The sequence below is a fragment of the Syngnathus typhle genome, linkage group LG2 (assembly GCF_033458585.1).
Source record: "Syngnathus typhle isolate RoL2023-S1 ecotype Sweden linkage group LG2, RoL_Styp_1.0, whole genome shotgun sequence".
NCBI lineage: Eukaryota > Metazoa > Chordata > Actinopteri > Syngnathiformes > Syngnathidae > Syngnathus > Syngnathus typhle.
Window position 1 is genome coordinate 19,059,545 of NC_083739.1, and position 15,452 is coordinate 19,074,996.

General features: G+C 40.1%; 3 protein-coding genes across 6 annotated transcripts in view; 1 reads left to right on the forward strand and 2 right to left on the reverse strand.

Moving 5' to 3' along the window:
• The window catches only part of nphp4 (nephronophthisis 4), a 102,822-nt gene extending 94,798 nt beyond the window's left edge, over positions 1–8,024 (reverse strand). The window contains exons 1-2 of one of the 3 annotated variants that reach the window (XR_009713789.1): positions 7,220–8,024; positions 6,574–6,711 (exon numbers count right to left, since the gene is read on the reverse strand). Coding sequence is in view for 2 of the 3 variants with exons in the window: in XM_061273107.1 (XP_061129091.1) it covers positions 6,574–6,711; positions 7,220–7,396 (315 nt within the window). In the remaining variant the exon portion in view is untranslated. The remainder of the gene's footprint in view (positions 1–6,573; positions 6,712–7,219) is intronic. The other 2 variants (XM_061273107.1, XM_061273106.1) reach the window with 2 other exon arrangements.
• A 1,310-nt stretch (positions 8,025–9,334) lies between these two features.
• Positions 9,335–11,912, forward strand: dffb (DNA fragmentation factor, beta polypeptide (caspase-activated DNase)). Its single transcript, XM_061273114.1, has 7 exons — positions 9,335–9,546; positions 10,003–10,129; positions 10,212–10,397; positions 10,530–10,609; positions 10,682–10,855; positions 10,930–11,030; positions 11,162–11,912. The coding sequence occupies exons 1-7, from the start codon at positions 9,424–9,426 to the stop codon at positions 11,382–11,384; spliced, it is 1,014 nt and encodes a 337-aa protein (XP_061129098.1). The 5' UTR covers positions 9,335–9,423; the 3' UTR covers positions 11,385–11,912.
• lg2h1orf174 (linkage group 2 C1orf174 homolog) lies at positions 11,523–14,393 on the reverse strand. Of its 2 annotated transcripts, none has more exons than XM_061273116.1 (4): positions 14,232–14,393; positions 13,299–13,370; positions 12,772–13,125; positions 11,523–12,700 (listed from the first exon to the last, which is right to left on the reverse strand). In XM_061273116.1, the coding sequence occupies exons 1-4, from the start codon at positions 14,238–14,240 to the stop codon at positions 12,551–12,553; spliced, it is 585 nt and encodes a 194-aa protein (XP_061129100.1). In that variant the 5' UTR covers positions 14,241–14,393; the 3' UTR covers positions 11,523–12,550. The 2 variants fall into 2 exon arrangements, with proteins under 2 accessions (XP_061129100.1, XP_061129101.1); XM_061273117.1 differs by lacking the exon at positions 14,232–14,393 and adding an exon at positions 14,041–14,225.
• Between the last annotated feature and the right edge of the window lie 1,059 nt (positions 14,394–15,452).

Here is a 15,452-nt window from a genome sequence, read left to right on the forward strand (position 1 = left end):
CACATGGCATTTTTTCTCTTGTAGCGTGGAAACTCACATATTTGATTAATCAGTTGAGATGTAAAATATCAATATGTGTGGACCCCACTTTACATGTACAACATTTTTTCTGCTTAAGAAGTGACATTTCTTTTAAATCTAAATCTTCTAAACCACTCTGGTTAATGCACATAGGAGAAGGTACGTACGTACATGAATCTTCGCGCAATAAATTAATATTGATACTCCAACATCACGAACACGTTAAACCTGTAAGAAAAACTTTAAAAGGCATTGGTATTATCTATTTCCAATTATCATCAAATGACATTTGACCAAGGATATTCAAAATATAACAGATTTTCCACCTCACAGTTCAGGCTCTACTCAGGTACAAAATAGGACAACAACAAAGCTCACTGGGAAGCAGAGGCCATTACTGCATCAGTCGCAATAAGACAACAATTGAAGGGGCCTAACTGTTTTCAGAGCTTTTATCGTTGCTTCTTTTTAAAATGTCAGCACTCTGCCGGCTCACACTTTCAAATGACCCCCCCGACTACTAATTAGTGGTTGCGTTACATGGCTACACTCAATCGCGATGTTCTTCTTTCCAAATGCAGAAAAGCATTTCCAATTCCTTATTCGTCTCTATCATTTCTCACAGCACAACTCCTACTTGAGAGGCAAGTTCCCAAAAAATAGTTGCAGGCAAATATTCATTTAACAGAAATCATATCGCAATAAATAATATATTATTCATACAAAACACCGAAATACATTTCCAAGGTTATGGTTGAGCAGTGTTCTGAAAGGTGCAGTTGGTGTAAATAAATAAATAAATAAACGCTATGAATAACGAATGCCTGAATAGAGAATTGCTGAAAGCAGCTAAAAGACCTCCAAAGCCTGACAATACAATCCACACAGTCATCCATAGAGGCAAACAGAGCAATGCAAGTGCAAATATACAATGTTTCACAATGTGAGCCCAGTGACACAGGTTCCGTTTATCCCCCTTCACACTACATAACATCGCCTGCTGCTTCACCTCCAGCTTGTGGAAAACTCGTGCATAGTGCAAGAGACATCGTGTATGTAGCTGCACTTATGTGAATAACTCCAGGAAAGAAAAGATAAATTAATTGCACTTGGAAGTGAGCTAAAAGATGCCTCTGACTTATTTGCGTAAAAAATGATGGGCAAAACTGTTCCACTCCATACCTACACGTGGAATTACGGTAATGCATTCAAATACAACACAAAACTAACTTTTTTATCAACTTTTTTATCATATCACTAGCAAATTTGTAGCCAATGTAAGTGGACTGCAAAAGGGTAAGCAGCAGGGCTGTGGACTCGGTCGGATTTTTGCACCGAGTCCGAGTCCGGCCTCTTGACCATGAGTCCGAGTCCGGCTGTCCATTTTTTCTGTTAATTCATGTGACTGCTTAGTCTTTATTCAAGGCTAATTTAGATCAAAATCTAAATAATTACAACAGTTTTGTGATGGCTTTGTCTTTATTAAACATATAAACGAATACAATAAACATCAGTTCAGGGTGTCCCCTGCCTACTGCCCGATGACGGTTGGGATAGGCTCCAGCACGCCCGCGACCCCTGTGGGGACTAAGCGGTACAGAAAATGGATGGATGGATGACAGCGCAATATAATTAAAAGCTGGCACGAGAGCAATGTCAAACGTGTTCATTTAAGAAAAAGCCACACACGTTTTGTGATCAAATCTTTCATAACGAGAATGATTTGAGTGAATTGATTTTACAATTTTTATCCCCCCTCCCCACCATCTGTCACTTTGCTTGGGACAAAAGGAGCCTTCAGAACTGAAATTTCTTCTCAATTATTCATTCAAATCAATTCGGGCGGGCGGGCGGACGGACGGACGGGACAGAAGAAAACATTCCGCTTCACTCCAAGGTGTTTTCTTGCATTCAGTCAAGGACATGCAGATTGTACACGGCAATACAAAAGGACTCTTAGAAACACCTTTTGTGACTGGAAGTGTTGACATAAAATTAATCTCACCTCTCCTGTTAACACTTGGGGAAAAGGGCACAGGTCCATTGTGCCTGCGAGTAAACACGCTTGAATAGACGTGATTCGTGCTCGCAGTCAGGGGGTTTGCAAACAGCGACAGAAAACCTCCAGACAGAGTCATTAGACTAGTTTTTCTTCAGCTAAATTATGCTTTGTGGATTTTGTTTCTTTAGGAGAATAAAACGCTTTTAACAGCAGCTGCACTGACAGATCCAATTTGCAATGCTATTGTGTGCCTCCACTTCATTATTGCACCAAAGTCTGAACTGTATTAACTTTAAAAGCGGTTTATTCTCAGGGGAATACCCTTTTATAAACAAAGGTGGACAAATTGGATGATGATAAATGCATGCTCACGTTTCTTAGCCAAGTTTTGGGACGCCACCAGTGAATTGGAGATGGACATTAGAGATGATTTATCATAGTCTTTCAGCCAAGGTGGATTTCACAATTGGCAGCAACCAATAGATGGCCTAATTACTTATGTTGCCAAAGTGTGGGACCATTTTGAAGTTACTTAACATTTGGCAACATCGGACAAATTGATGGCAAATAAATGGAGTCAGGTTCTTCTTGTACATCTTTCGGTGCATTCACACCAAAGGTTGTATGAATCATGTCTGGAGTTTATTCATCTTCTTCCAGCTCATTTCTGTTTTTAATGTTCTGCCGTTTCATTCTATTGTGTTTCTTCTTTTCTTTTGTTTAATTGAAATTACAATGTTTTCAAATAACCATGCTTGTAATGAATTAAAGTTTGGAATGTAAGATTGTATAAACATGGATGGAGGAAGGACATTTTGGCCTTTTGTGTCTTTTTTTCCCTATCATGTGGCTGTTTGAGGAAATAGTAATATGACTTTTATGGTACTTTTAAGACACGGCAACAGAAGGCGTGAGAACAGTAAATCATTTTGGGGGGTTCTTTTGAGTCATTTTCTGTGGCAAGCTTTGCCCCTTCGGTCTAGTTCGGCACCACACCATAATGCGCGCATCAGCTATTTCGATCTACAACACAACTTGGGAAAACTATGTACAATACCAAACCATACTGCAATATTTAAGGACTTTTGTTAGCAAATGTGAGAGAAGTTTGTAGCCGGGATGAACCATCTGATCAATGGATATTCATGTCATTATTCATTTCAGGTAATGTGCCAATGGTTAGAAAAGTGGTCCAAACATGCACATGCTCTTTTCTCTATTACGTCCATGCCTAATAGCATATTGGAAGGCCAAAAAAAAGAAGATTTGGAGGAGGCCAAATTGGCCTTTTCTCCAAAGCATTGCTGTCAGCCTGACAATTTTGCAGGTCGGGGAAGAAAGCACCTCCTCCATGTGAAGACAGTTAAATGAGGTGATCACAGTGAGAGATAATGTGGAAGGAGTCACCATTCTTTTTGTACCTCTTTCAGTTGATCCATTCTTTGTCATTTGAGGCACAGCATTGCCCTCTGCTGTTCAGTCTTTTACTTAGTGTTAGTTAATACTTTGGGTAAAAATATCCTTAAGGAATCAAAAAATAATTCACTGTCGTTGAAAACCGTGAGAAAACGACGTTTATAGGCATAGCCAAGATTTACTTTTTATTAACATTATCACCCAATATTTGTTGGGGTTTTTTTTGTGCCTTTGGATGCTTCCAAATAAAATGTGTTCCCGACATTATTGTTTAGAATATAGACAGAGATGTAGAAATAGAAAGGAGTTTTTCCACAACCTTTTAGGGAAAATTAACAGCTATTACAATGATAAATAAATGTCCTAAATGTTCTGGAATTCTGTTCTCATCTCCTCCATGTAAGGTGCTTGTAAATCATTATTTCTGTTGGAGTTATCATCACAAAAGCTGCATATTTTTTAAGAGTCAAATAAAATACAGAAATTGTAAGAATGGTTGTTACACAGATATAGTGAATTACTACATTTCCTTAAGTGTGGCATTGCATCCAAAACAGCATATTAAAAAAACATATCACAATCTGTGTGTGCTCCTTTGCCAAGAAAAAGTCTAATAAAGCAAGATTTGACTAGAAACACAACAGAAATCCTCACTGTTGAGACATCTAGTTTCATAAACTCTCTCTAATCACTGCCCCTATTTGCTTTTCTCACAATATTAAAAGCAATCCATCATAGCTGACAATGATAAGTTGAAGAGGCCCATGCGGCTTCCTTTTAGTATTATCTGGATATCAAACAGTGATTTGACACCCATATATATATATTTTTTAAAACAGTTGGAAGGGTTTCTTGCTGCAGAACAAATGCAGGTCCAGCTCACTTCATGATCTGGTTTCTATTATTATCATCATCATCCCTAGACAGATAATAGAATTCAAACGCTTGTTGCGGGTCTCATATGCAGGTGACGGGGATTATGGTAGCTAAGCAATAGGCCTGACAGTGTTTGTCGGATCAGATCACCTGGTAATGAAATTATGTACAGTGCAGTACTAAAAAATTACATGACAAATGTTTCCATTCAAGTGTGACTCTTTTGAAAATGAATAACATTTATTAGCGGTCAGCAGTACTCTGTTTGTTGAAGAAAATTTCAGACTTGAATTTCAGGCTTGAGGCTGACGCTCTGTCTGGTTACTGTAAATTCAGGGAGTCAGTTGCCTCAAACCAGGGGTCACCAACCATTCTTAAACCGAGAGCTACTTCCTGGGTACTGATTAAGGCAAAGGGCTACCAGTTTGACACACTTCTGAAATAGCCAATTTGCTCAATTTGGCTTTCACTATGTGTTATTATTGTCATTTCCAGTTCCCGTGTAAGTGTGATTTTAACAAGAATAGCAAAAATACAGTCAAACCTTGGTTTATGACCACAATCCGTTCCAGAAGGCGGTTCGAGAAGCGAATCGGTCGAATTCCGAATCTATTTTTCCCATTACAAATAATGGAATTTTTTTTAATTCGTTTCGAGACAAAAGAAACCCGCCTTTTTTAAGCATTTTTTTATTTGCGCATATTTGTCCGATCGCGCAACTGCAGCACACCGCCGAACGCTCAACAGTAGCGCGTCGCCGACCGCGCAACTGCACCGCGCTGGTCGCATTATTGTGACAGAGCCATCGCTAAAATTTAGAGAATATTTTTAAAGTCTTGATGTACTTTCCAAAATTTAAGTGGACCTCAGTGCGCAGGGAGCTTAATTTAGTCCGATCGCGCAACCGCAGCGCGCAGGGCGCTCACTGTCGCATTGCTTTAAGAGCGTCTTTGTGTTTTGCTCGACAACCGAAGCAAAAAAAACTCGATTTTTTTGTTAAAACTCCGATTTGTTCGAGAACCAGGACGTTCAAAAACCGAGGTTTGACTGTAAAATAAATAGATGCAGCTCACTGACAAGTGCCGCTATTTGAGCTAATTTTAGAACAGTCCTGCGGGCGACTCGTGCGGTCTTCACGGGCGACCTGGTGCCCGCGGGCACCGTGTTTGTGACCCCTGCCTTAAACTAACATCACAATCAGACAAAAGTATTCGATGCAGCTCTTGTATGGGATCTCATTGTATTGTGCAGGTGCATCAAATGCAAATAAAAGGCTAAACTAAACTATGGAATTGTGTTGCCCTCCACCCAATATATTTCATGTAACAAGGACACGCTCCGATAAAAAAGTCACCTAAACTGATGAGTGTTATTAATCATATCACTAATTAGGCAAAACATGCGCTGCATGTTTCCGTTAATGTATCATGATTACAGATAGATGCTTGTATAGATAAAGACGGACCTCATTTGAAGAATCTTGAATTGGCAGATTACCCCAAACTTGAAATTGCAAGTCTTAACTGTGATTTTTTCATCAGTAGTAAATCATCTAAATGAATTGAGTGCTCGCTGATGATATCCGATACAAGGGCTGTATCAAATATCCTACAAGTTGAGAATGTTCCGTATTGATTGTCAGAGAGTTATTCAATAGACAATGTCAGAGCTTTGTTTTCAAATGCTGGCTTCCTCAATTAGTTACATAACAGAGTAAAAAGAATATAGAATGAACAGGACCTATTAGGATACGGGACAGCAGTACATCACTGCAATGTACCAAAAAAAAAAAACAATGATAAATATAAAAACTGCTCTGACCGTGTCAATTAAAACTCAACATCATCACTTTTGTTAAGGTAGAATATTAGACAGTTCCTACATTGCATATCATGCACATAGTTATCAATGCACATGGTTCAAATGTTCATCATTGGTTGTAGCTAGTCAATGTACTGTTTTATTTAAAAAAAAAAAAAAAATTGGATGACACCTCTTGCGCAGTAATTGCCTACAATGAGATAACGCAATCTATGTATTTAAAAGAAGGTTAATATCTGGCCAAACTCTTTTACGTTCGCCTCAAAGAGGCTTAGAGGTTATAAAAGTTTGGGCGTTTGTTCTGTAGGAGAAGAGCTACATAAAGACACCGACAGAGTTTAATTTGGTTGGATTGGGAAATCTCATTTGTGTGCATCTGTGTGTCAAGAGCAGTCAATGTAATGAAATCATCCAGTCAAGTATAAAAAAAAAAATACCTCATTGAGGGTCATCTTATTGTTTTTCATCTTCTGCGGGCTGCTCTTCCATGTTCTCCCAAAGAAGTACTGATGATTTCTGTCAAAGAATGTCACTCGCAGCTGGTAAGTGGCATCTGGTTCAGCCTCTGAGGTCTCCTGTGAGAATTAAAGACCCCCAATTTGTGCAGTGGTGAAACAAAGACTCCACAAACAAGTTGGGTATTTGATAAGTTCCATTGCACCAAAAAATGAATGAAGGCAGCTGAGCACTTATGGCATGCAAAAGGTTGGGAAACACTGTTACAGCGGAAAAAGTGAATTATTTGTCAAAAGCATGTGTATTGAAAAAACAGGGGTTCTTTTGTGGAGCTGGACATGATTAATGGAATTTAAATTCAACCGAGAAATGTTATTTGAGTATGAATTGTTTTGTTTGATCAGGGAACTGTCCTCGATTATTTTGTTACTCTGGAAATGCAACCTCAGTAAATGATCTTCGGCCATTGCCACGACCGTATTGCTCCACTATACCGAAGAGTCAGAGATTGCACGTGTAGTTTATCTTCTTTTCTGTGATCATCTTTGTTTTGACCGCACCCCGATGCCAGCAACAGCTCTTCCAGTCGAACGAGCTATAGCAAGTGTTGGCAGTGAGTCTTCTCACCTTGGGTCGGTGCGCCGCAGTAAGCCGACTTAGGGTGAGTTGAACGCCGCGGGACTGAGTGAGGTGGCTGTCCACAGCCCGGCGCACCATCTGCCCGGGCGGGGGAATCAAACGTCCCCTCTCAAACACGTCTCTCCAGCTGTCCGCCATCGATGAGAAGTCCTCTGTTTTTACCATACTTGTAGTAGCATGAAAGACAGTGTGCCGTGGGCTCTTCTACTGGTCGATTTTTTTAGAGGATCACACATTACATTACAGTACATCAATAAAACAGGGTTCCTGTCGACATCGGAGACTTGAGGGGAACGTAAGATGAAAACGTCAATTATAAAGACTCGTGGTTGGTATTCAACGAAGGAAACAAGGGGGTCGCCATGTTAAAATTGGGTCGTACCATGTTGTACACGGGGGTCATTTAATAAACCAAACGTTGCACCACGCGTATTTGTGATTATGACAGCAACGTATGTACTAATGATTAAGAGTAAGACGTAGTTTGCGAAATATAGCGATCTATTTTATCGTGGAGTGTTACAAAGACCAAAATTTGGTGATGGGTGTGTATGCTTGTCACACCTCGTACTTGGAGTCGCCTATCGCGTAGCGTCGGTTGCTATGGTAATAATTACGTTGTCATGCTCCGCTCCAACTCACGTAGTCATGGCTAGGAACACTATTTTGGCCTGATTTTGCAAATCTGTTTCACTTTAGCTTAATTTTTTATTTGTTTTATTTGTTCAATTCATATATATTCATATTTCATTTTTTGTTCTGTTAATAATCGTTACTTATATTATTAGTAATTGGTCCAGTCAAGATATACACGGAGTCGTTGATTATGTGTGCTCATGTTGATGTCAAAATGTGATGTTGATAAATTAAAACGAAAAAAACATTTGATGAACAATAAAATGACGACAGAGCGCAATGCGTCCTGGGATAGATAAAAATTCAAACAGGTTGTGGGTGGAGCCAACATAGAGCACTTCATGAATGGGTTGACCCGTTCCGACCCAATCTCCAAGCGTCTGCCGTGTTGGGTGTGGCACATCTAACCATAAAAGAATCCTATCACATAGACTAGAGTTCACAGTAGAGCTAGAGAGATAGTGCAAAACATGACATGTCGGAAAACATTAACAGTAATCCAATCAAAACAAACGAACAAGGTTATTTTTTTCACTGTAGCAGCTTTAGATGCACACCAGCAGCTGGAGTATAGATCCTCCGACTGCCACCAAACATTCACACCCAGCAACAGCAGTGTGAATAACACTGGAGATAAGGTGGGCAAAGTGTCTTGCCCAAGGACACGACGACATATGACTCAGGCAGACCAGGAATGAAACAGTTGACCCTTTGATTATTGGACAACTCTTCTTCGTGAACCACGGCCGCTCAATTACATTAATTATGTTGCACAAATAACCCCTTCAAGGGTAAATATAGGTAACCAAAAAAGATCAATTTGTAATAATTTCATGAATGTTTATGCCTCCCAAAGAAAGTAGCACAAAACAATTTCCCGAATGTATATGACTGAAACACTGATGGTAAATATTGAAATATTCGTAACCATCCATCCATTATCTGAATTGCTTATCCTCACGAGGGTCGCGGGCATACTGGAGCCTATCCTAGCTGTCTTCGGGCGGTAGGCAGGGGACACCCTGAACTGGTTGCCAACGAATCGCAGAGCACACGTAGACAAATAACCATTTACACACACAATCACACCTACGGACAATTTTTAGTGGTCAATTCACCGACAATGCATGTTTTCAGAATGTGGGAGGAAACAGAAGCAAAACTCTAGTATTAAAATTATTAAATTGAATCTGTGTCAAAACCTGAAATATGGCATGGGATTTTCCATATATGTGACTGACTTTCATTTGTCGTCTTTTTATAAAGTGATGTAAATCAATTCATCATTGCAAACTAATAATAATAATGACAACTAACACTAAAGCATATTAAATATTAAAGTTAGCATATTCATGTCACAAAATATGAATGGCCAAATATTTTACATCTGACTTGCGTAAAACCTTGCCACACACAACATGGCAACAAAAGCGACGTGCGAATCCGCGCTGAAGGCGTTATCGGATACCCGTTTGGTTCCTTGCAAGACAGACAACAAACAAGTGCACAAGAATGCGAGTTTTGGGTAAACAAGACTTGTGCAGATAAGCAACCAAATGTTTGAGCTATTCAGAAAAAGCAGGCCTTTCAAAATCAGAAGCCTCCACGATAACAGGAAGTATGGAGTTGCAGCGAGAAACGTTAAGGAACTGCTTAAAAAGGGTTGCAACATATTAGAGGTTCGTCGTTATCTTCGTGCTTCGTTTTAAACTGGTTTGAATTGCTCCGCTTAATTTATTTATTTATTATTATTTTCTCCGAAACAAAATAAGGATGTGGCGATCGTTACGTACACACACGCACACACGATGCACTCCAAAAAATCGTAATAATCTCTTGTGCAAATTTTAAGAACATGAATTATGGATTAATTTGCAATTTGCCCTTCATAAACAAGCAGATCCTCGATTTCGAAATTCGTTCGAAAAAAGGTTTTACTGATGTCGAAACATTAGTAGTTTCATATCCCTAAAGAGTGGAATTATAAAATTTGGAAACATGTATTAACGTCACTTTTTGTGCGAAATATACAAACTTCAAGTGCGGAGGTAACTGAGCGTGCCTTGTGACTTAATCTTATCTCTACTGCCGCGGTAGTTCATTGCGCGCATTTTGTGTGTTCTGTTGTTTTACAGTTGCCACTTTCTGGTGCAAATCTTTGTTTGTACGAAGACGGCACAACGGTGTCAGAAGAGTTTTTCGGAACTTTGCCTGACAATACAGAACTTGTTGTCCTCTGCAAAGATCAGACATGGGGCGGAGGTAAGTGAAAGGTGTCTTCTCCTGGCCGGCCCTTCACTCGACCTCCAATTCTAAACCATGATGTCAACACATCTTTCATCAGCGGTGTGTGACATTGCCCAGTTACTAAACTCGGACCAGCACACCAAGGCCCTCGTCCGAGCGGCAAAAGGCCTCCTGGCAGGAGAGAAATCTCCCAAGAGGCAGAAAATCCTGAGCGACCTTCTACGAACCCTCGAGGACAGATCAGAGCTGGAGAGCAGGGATGAGGATGAAGACTGGTTCAGGGGTAAGGATGGATGTTTTTCCCCCACTATTTTCCCATTCCAAGTAATCAATTCCAGAGTTAAAATGTACCCTAACTATCCTTAAAAAAATAAATTCAAATTTTAATATTCTTCAAAAATTGTTTTCCACCCAGGCGTGGAATCTCGCTTCAAGACCAAGTCTGCCTACTTGAAGTATAACTGTGAAAGCAGGATTAGAAGCTACATGAAAGAGGTGAAGCCATAAAAGCATGCAATGGTTCTAATGTGTACCACAGCTCAATACGCATTTCTTGACTGTTAACAGTTGGATGTAGCCACCAAATCAGTGCAGAAAGCTAAAGTCCGAAAAGAGTCTTTGCAAGCGGCGGAGAGCATCTCGCAGATGCTCAAGTTGGACAAATACAATGGCTGCTACTTTGACCGCACTCAAAAGGAGACGCAGCGACTGTGTACCCGAGAGGGCTGGTTCACCTGCATGGTACTGAGCTGAGGGTTGTCATCTTTTGGAAAGGGAGAATTTCTGAGGCACTTCTTGTACACTTGCACCCACAGGGCCCTTTTGACCAGGCTAAATGTGCGTCACTCCACTCCATCAACCCGTACAGCAGCAGGGAGAGCCGCATCCTGTTCAGCACTTGGAATCTGGACCACAGGTTGGACACTTGGACTGCACTGACAATATATTCACAGCATTTCCACTGAGATCTGAAGAAATGTCAGGACAATATACTGTATGTAAATAAGAAAAATGCGCGGGAAAAACATTCACCTTTTGTTCATCTAGGATCGAAAAGAAGCGTACCATCATTCCAGATCTCCTGGAAGCCCTGCAGAATCATACAAGCGATGACATCAATTTGACCTACTTCTACAGACTGCTTTTTACGCGGGACAACCTGAAGCTGGTCCACATCGTGTGCCATAAGAAGGAAGCCCACAATGTGCCATGTGACCCAAACAAAATCTTTAAAAGAAAGCACCAGCGGAAAAAGATACGCTTAAAATGAATTCATAACATTTTTGATTTCCAACAAAATGACCTCACTGTTTTAATCGCTTTGATCACCTACTACGCTTTTTCTCAAGGAATGACAAGACATCACTTTGCAGCCTTAACTGAAGCAGGAAAACATGAAACAGGGCAATTTGTCATTAGTCTTGGCACAGTAATGTTTACTGCATTAAATGTTTACAATGACTGCTGAGTTTGACAATCACTCAGTCCGAACGTTGCATAGTACAATATGAAAAACATTCACCATGAATAAGGCATGGAGTAAAAAAAGTATAAATATACAAAACATGTAGATGTCCTGATCAATCTGCTCGAGACACTGTCTTCAACAGCTATGAAGCTCAGAGATGACTTGATCACAAGTTAACTTTTTTGAGTGACTTTTTGGAGGGTTAACAAACAACACTGTATCATGAGATATACATGAAGGAATATGATTTGATATACAAAGATGTAAAGATAAAGCTGCCTAAATATAATTAAAAACAACTTCAAATAATAAATGCTCATTTTCAATAGATTCCTGGTGTGGTTGTTTGATTTGATGCCTGGTTCACGTTGCATCATTCCGCATTACATTTTCAACAATATCAATTTGGCTACCGGTGTAATGCAAAGGTGTCATTCTATTGCTTATAAGGACTTCAATCTGAACCTAAAACCTTTTCATTTACGTGGCATGACAATTTCTTAAAAATAGCACCTTCAATATATTATGACACCACTTTGAATAAAACGCATTTTTATCTTAGGTAACCTGAATGAGTAACATTTCAACATTCACACTGTGCGGTGTTGTGGACGTGTGTGTCGCTACGTCATTGATTATAGAGTTGAATTGTGGGGGAAAGAAGTTAAATATTCACAAATAACACCTTAGTGATCACCAATGATTGGGTTTGTTACAACTGACAGTAGTTATCCAAGTTAGCTTGTCTTGTGTCTTGAGGTCGCTTCGCTCATCAACATCCTCAACAACGCTAATAAATTGCTAGCAGGTAGTACTGCGTTTTAAAGTGGGATGTTTCCTCAAATGTCATTTGCAGCACCAAAAAAAACCTCAAATTACCTTGATGCTTGTGACAATCAAGTTGACAAAATACATTTCTCTTGGCCGCTTTTGCTAAGTGCTTAAGAGTACATCAGAGGTGAGTGTCTTCACAAAGTGCTGATGCCATCATCTTTTGGCATGCCTTCGAGGTGTGCCTCCTCATTACTTTCGTCACTTTCCTCCCGAGCAAAGTAATGCCGTCGTCTACGCTGCTTCTGATGATGGGAAGAAGTTGCTGGTGTTCTCTGAGGAAAGTCCTGCCGGGTGAAAAAGACATTTTTTGTGTGTAATTTCGTCAACATATTATGAGGGGAAACCAGTGGCTTACCTGTACAGCGTCCAGATTTCCAAAGAACTGCTCCACAGGAAGAATCTGGTTGCTGTCGTCATCGGGGAACACGTTTTTGTCCGTTTCTTCACAATCCATGCCCTCAGCAGCCTCAAGCCCACCCCGCACATCGTACCATGCACAGTTGTCAAACACAAGAGCCGACCTGAGCGCATTCTCCTTTCCCTCCTGTCCGTCCAGCAGAGGAGATGCCGAGCATCGCCGCCTGCCCGCGAGCTGGAGGCACTCGCAGCTGATACGTGACAGTCTTTCAGCGTCACCGCCTGCTGAGCTGCTCTCTGCTTCAGAGTGCGTCTTCTGACTCGTCACGCATTTCCTCCTTGTGGCAGAACCCTGTGAGCCACATGAAAGACAAGGCTTTGAGTGTTGGTACGACTCTTATGCTTAACCTCAAAAGTCGTAGTTATTTTGAGAACTCCTCCAACTGTTTTATTGAGGACTTTACACTGCACAGCCGACATGAGCCGCATGTAAGAAGTACATGAAGTAGCACAGAGTAAACCAACCTGTTGAGTGTATGTGGCCTCAGACATGTTCTTCCTCTTTCTGTGCTTTAAATCGTTGCGTTGACCAGGCATCTGCAATATAAACATCCGCTTAGACTTGAAATAGTATCAGCTATTTATCTTCCATCAATTGACTTATCATTCTAAAGTCTTGATTAAGACTTTAATCACTGTGTGGGTATACAGTACGGCGTGACTTTTGCTCACGTGACCAAGGTCATGTCAAGCTGGCTAAAATGTCCAGGGACACCTTTTCATTGGGAAAAAATCTCAAAGCACACCACCAACAACAAAAATCTGTTAAGTGTTACACCAGATTTTATATTAAAATGTGTTATGATACGACAAAAGCCGTTGTGAAGGTGCTGTATAAATAAAATTGTATTCATGTATACATAGTAAGAGTCGAATAATTAAAAAGAATTAAAAAATATATTTTTTTGTATTTTTTGTATTGTTCTTATTGCCATTAAAAGTGACAGTTTAAAAAAATAAAAAATAAAAAGGTTTTAGGCAGTGTAAGCAATAATGGATTGAACGTGATTGCAATTAAAATCCAAAAGAATCAACATATTTACTGTTTTAGACGAGCTCTATGAATACTGTGACAATAACAACAATGTCACATTTAAAGACGCTCTGCTGATCTGACAGCAGCTGAGTGGTGATCACAGTGAAGGTGCCACATGAAATCTCAAGATTTTCCAATTAGCCACGAACGTGCGATTAGCAAGTAACTGACCAGTGGTTTGGCGATCCAGTTTCCAATGCGCTCCGTAATTAATATTGGACAATTTCCCACCAGTGTGCCAGTGGGAAACACTGAGCTAGGGGGGCTTGTGTGGTCTCGGTACACTTCATGCTAACGCTGCTAAAAAAACTAGTAACCTTAAATGACTTAAGCTGTTCATTAACAATCACCCGTACACTGACCTTGTGCATCGTCGATTCAAACGACTTCTAAACTTGTTGCAACTTTGGCTTTACATCCGACCAATAATGTCTTCCCGGTGTGACGTTGTTGTTTTCTTAGATCTGGTGGCCTTGACAGCGCCTCGGCTACTCCGCTCTTGCGTATTTCCTGCAGTGGGTTCACGTTCAGGACAGAGCGTGATGACGTATTTTACGTAATTATGTCCATTACTAAAAATGAACGCTCGGGCGTGGACCACGCCGCGTGGTAGTTTAGCTGGGCAAAACACTCTTGCCCCTTGATTCATTTTCAAAACACATAAAGGTTTTTAAAGGACAAACAGAGTAGCTAAATAATTTTAAAATTTAGAGTGAGTTTCGTGACATCATTGATTTTTTTTTTCTTTCAAGTGTGTGAGTTTTTTTTAATTATTATTATTATTTGGGGATTAGGATAGTGGATCTTTTATACATACATTGGAAACGACTCACTTGGCTGAACTACATTCTATTGTAGCAAAGACTGCCCTTTGCAATTGCTGTACAGTAGGTGGCGGTGTGCGACAAAGAGATATCGGTCATGTATCAAACAACGGGAATTTACTCGCGTTACCATCGGTTTTTGCGTTCATTTCTTACAAATAATTATATATATTATAATAATATTGTTCACGTGGCTGGTAAAAGAACTGTTCAAGATAGAGGCAAATAATGTGCAAAAACGGAAAAGTTGCCAAAATATAAATGAATCGACCGAATTAACATAGCATTTAGTATCCAAGTATATTATAACGCTCAATGCATTTTTATAGATAGATAGATCTTTATTTGTCATTGTAACATGTACAACATTATTCGGTAGAGACGATGGATAATGTAATAGACGCTTATGCAAATTGGCAAAAGAGTCACTGTAAAATTGAAAGTCAAGTTAATAGCTAGTGGAAATAGTTATTAGAATGTCTTAACTGTACACACTTAAATCCAAACTAAGTTAAATACCAAGTGTGGACTTTCTCCTCGCTTTTGGTCGGATATGTATATTAGGTATTAAACTTGTGGACACCTGATAGAAAAAAGTAGGAAGGGGAGGAAATATTTGCAAGGAGAAGAGTAAATATAACGGGGGCTGGGTCTGTGCGTGCGTACGTGCGTGCGTCGCCAAGAGTAGAGAGGTTTGGGGCACAAGTGACGTGGCCGACAGCATTTGCCCATTCTCGAAAGCCGACCATAACGTCTCCA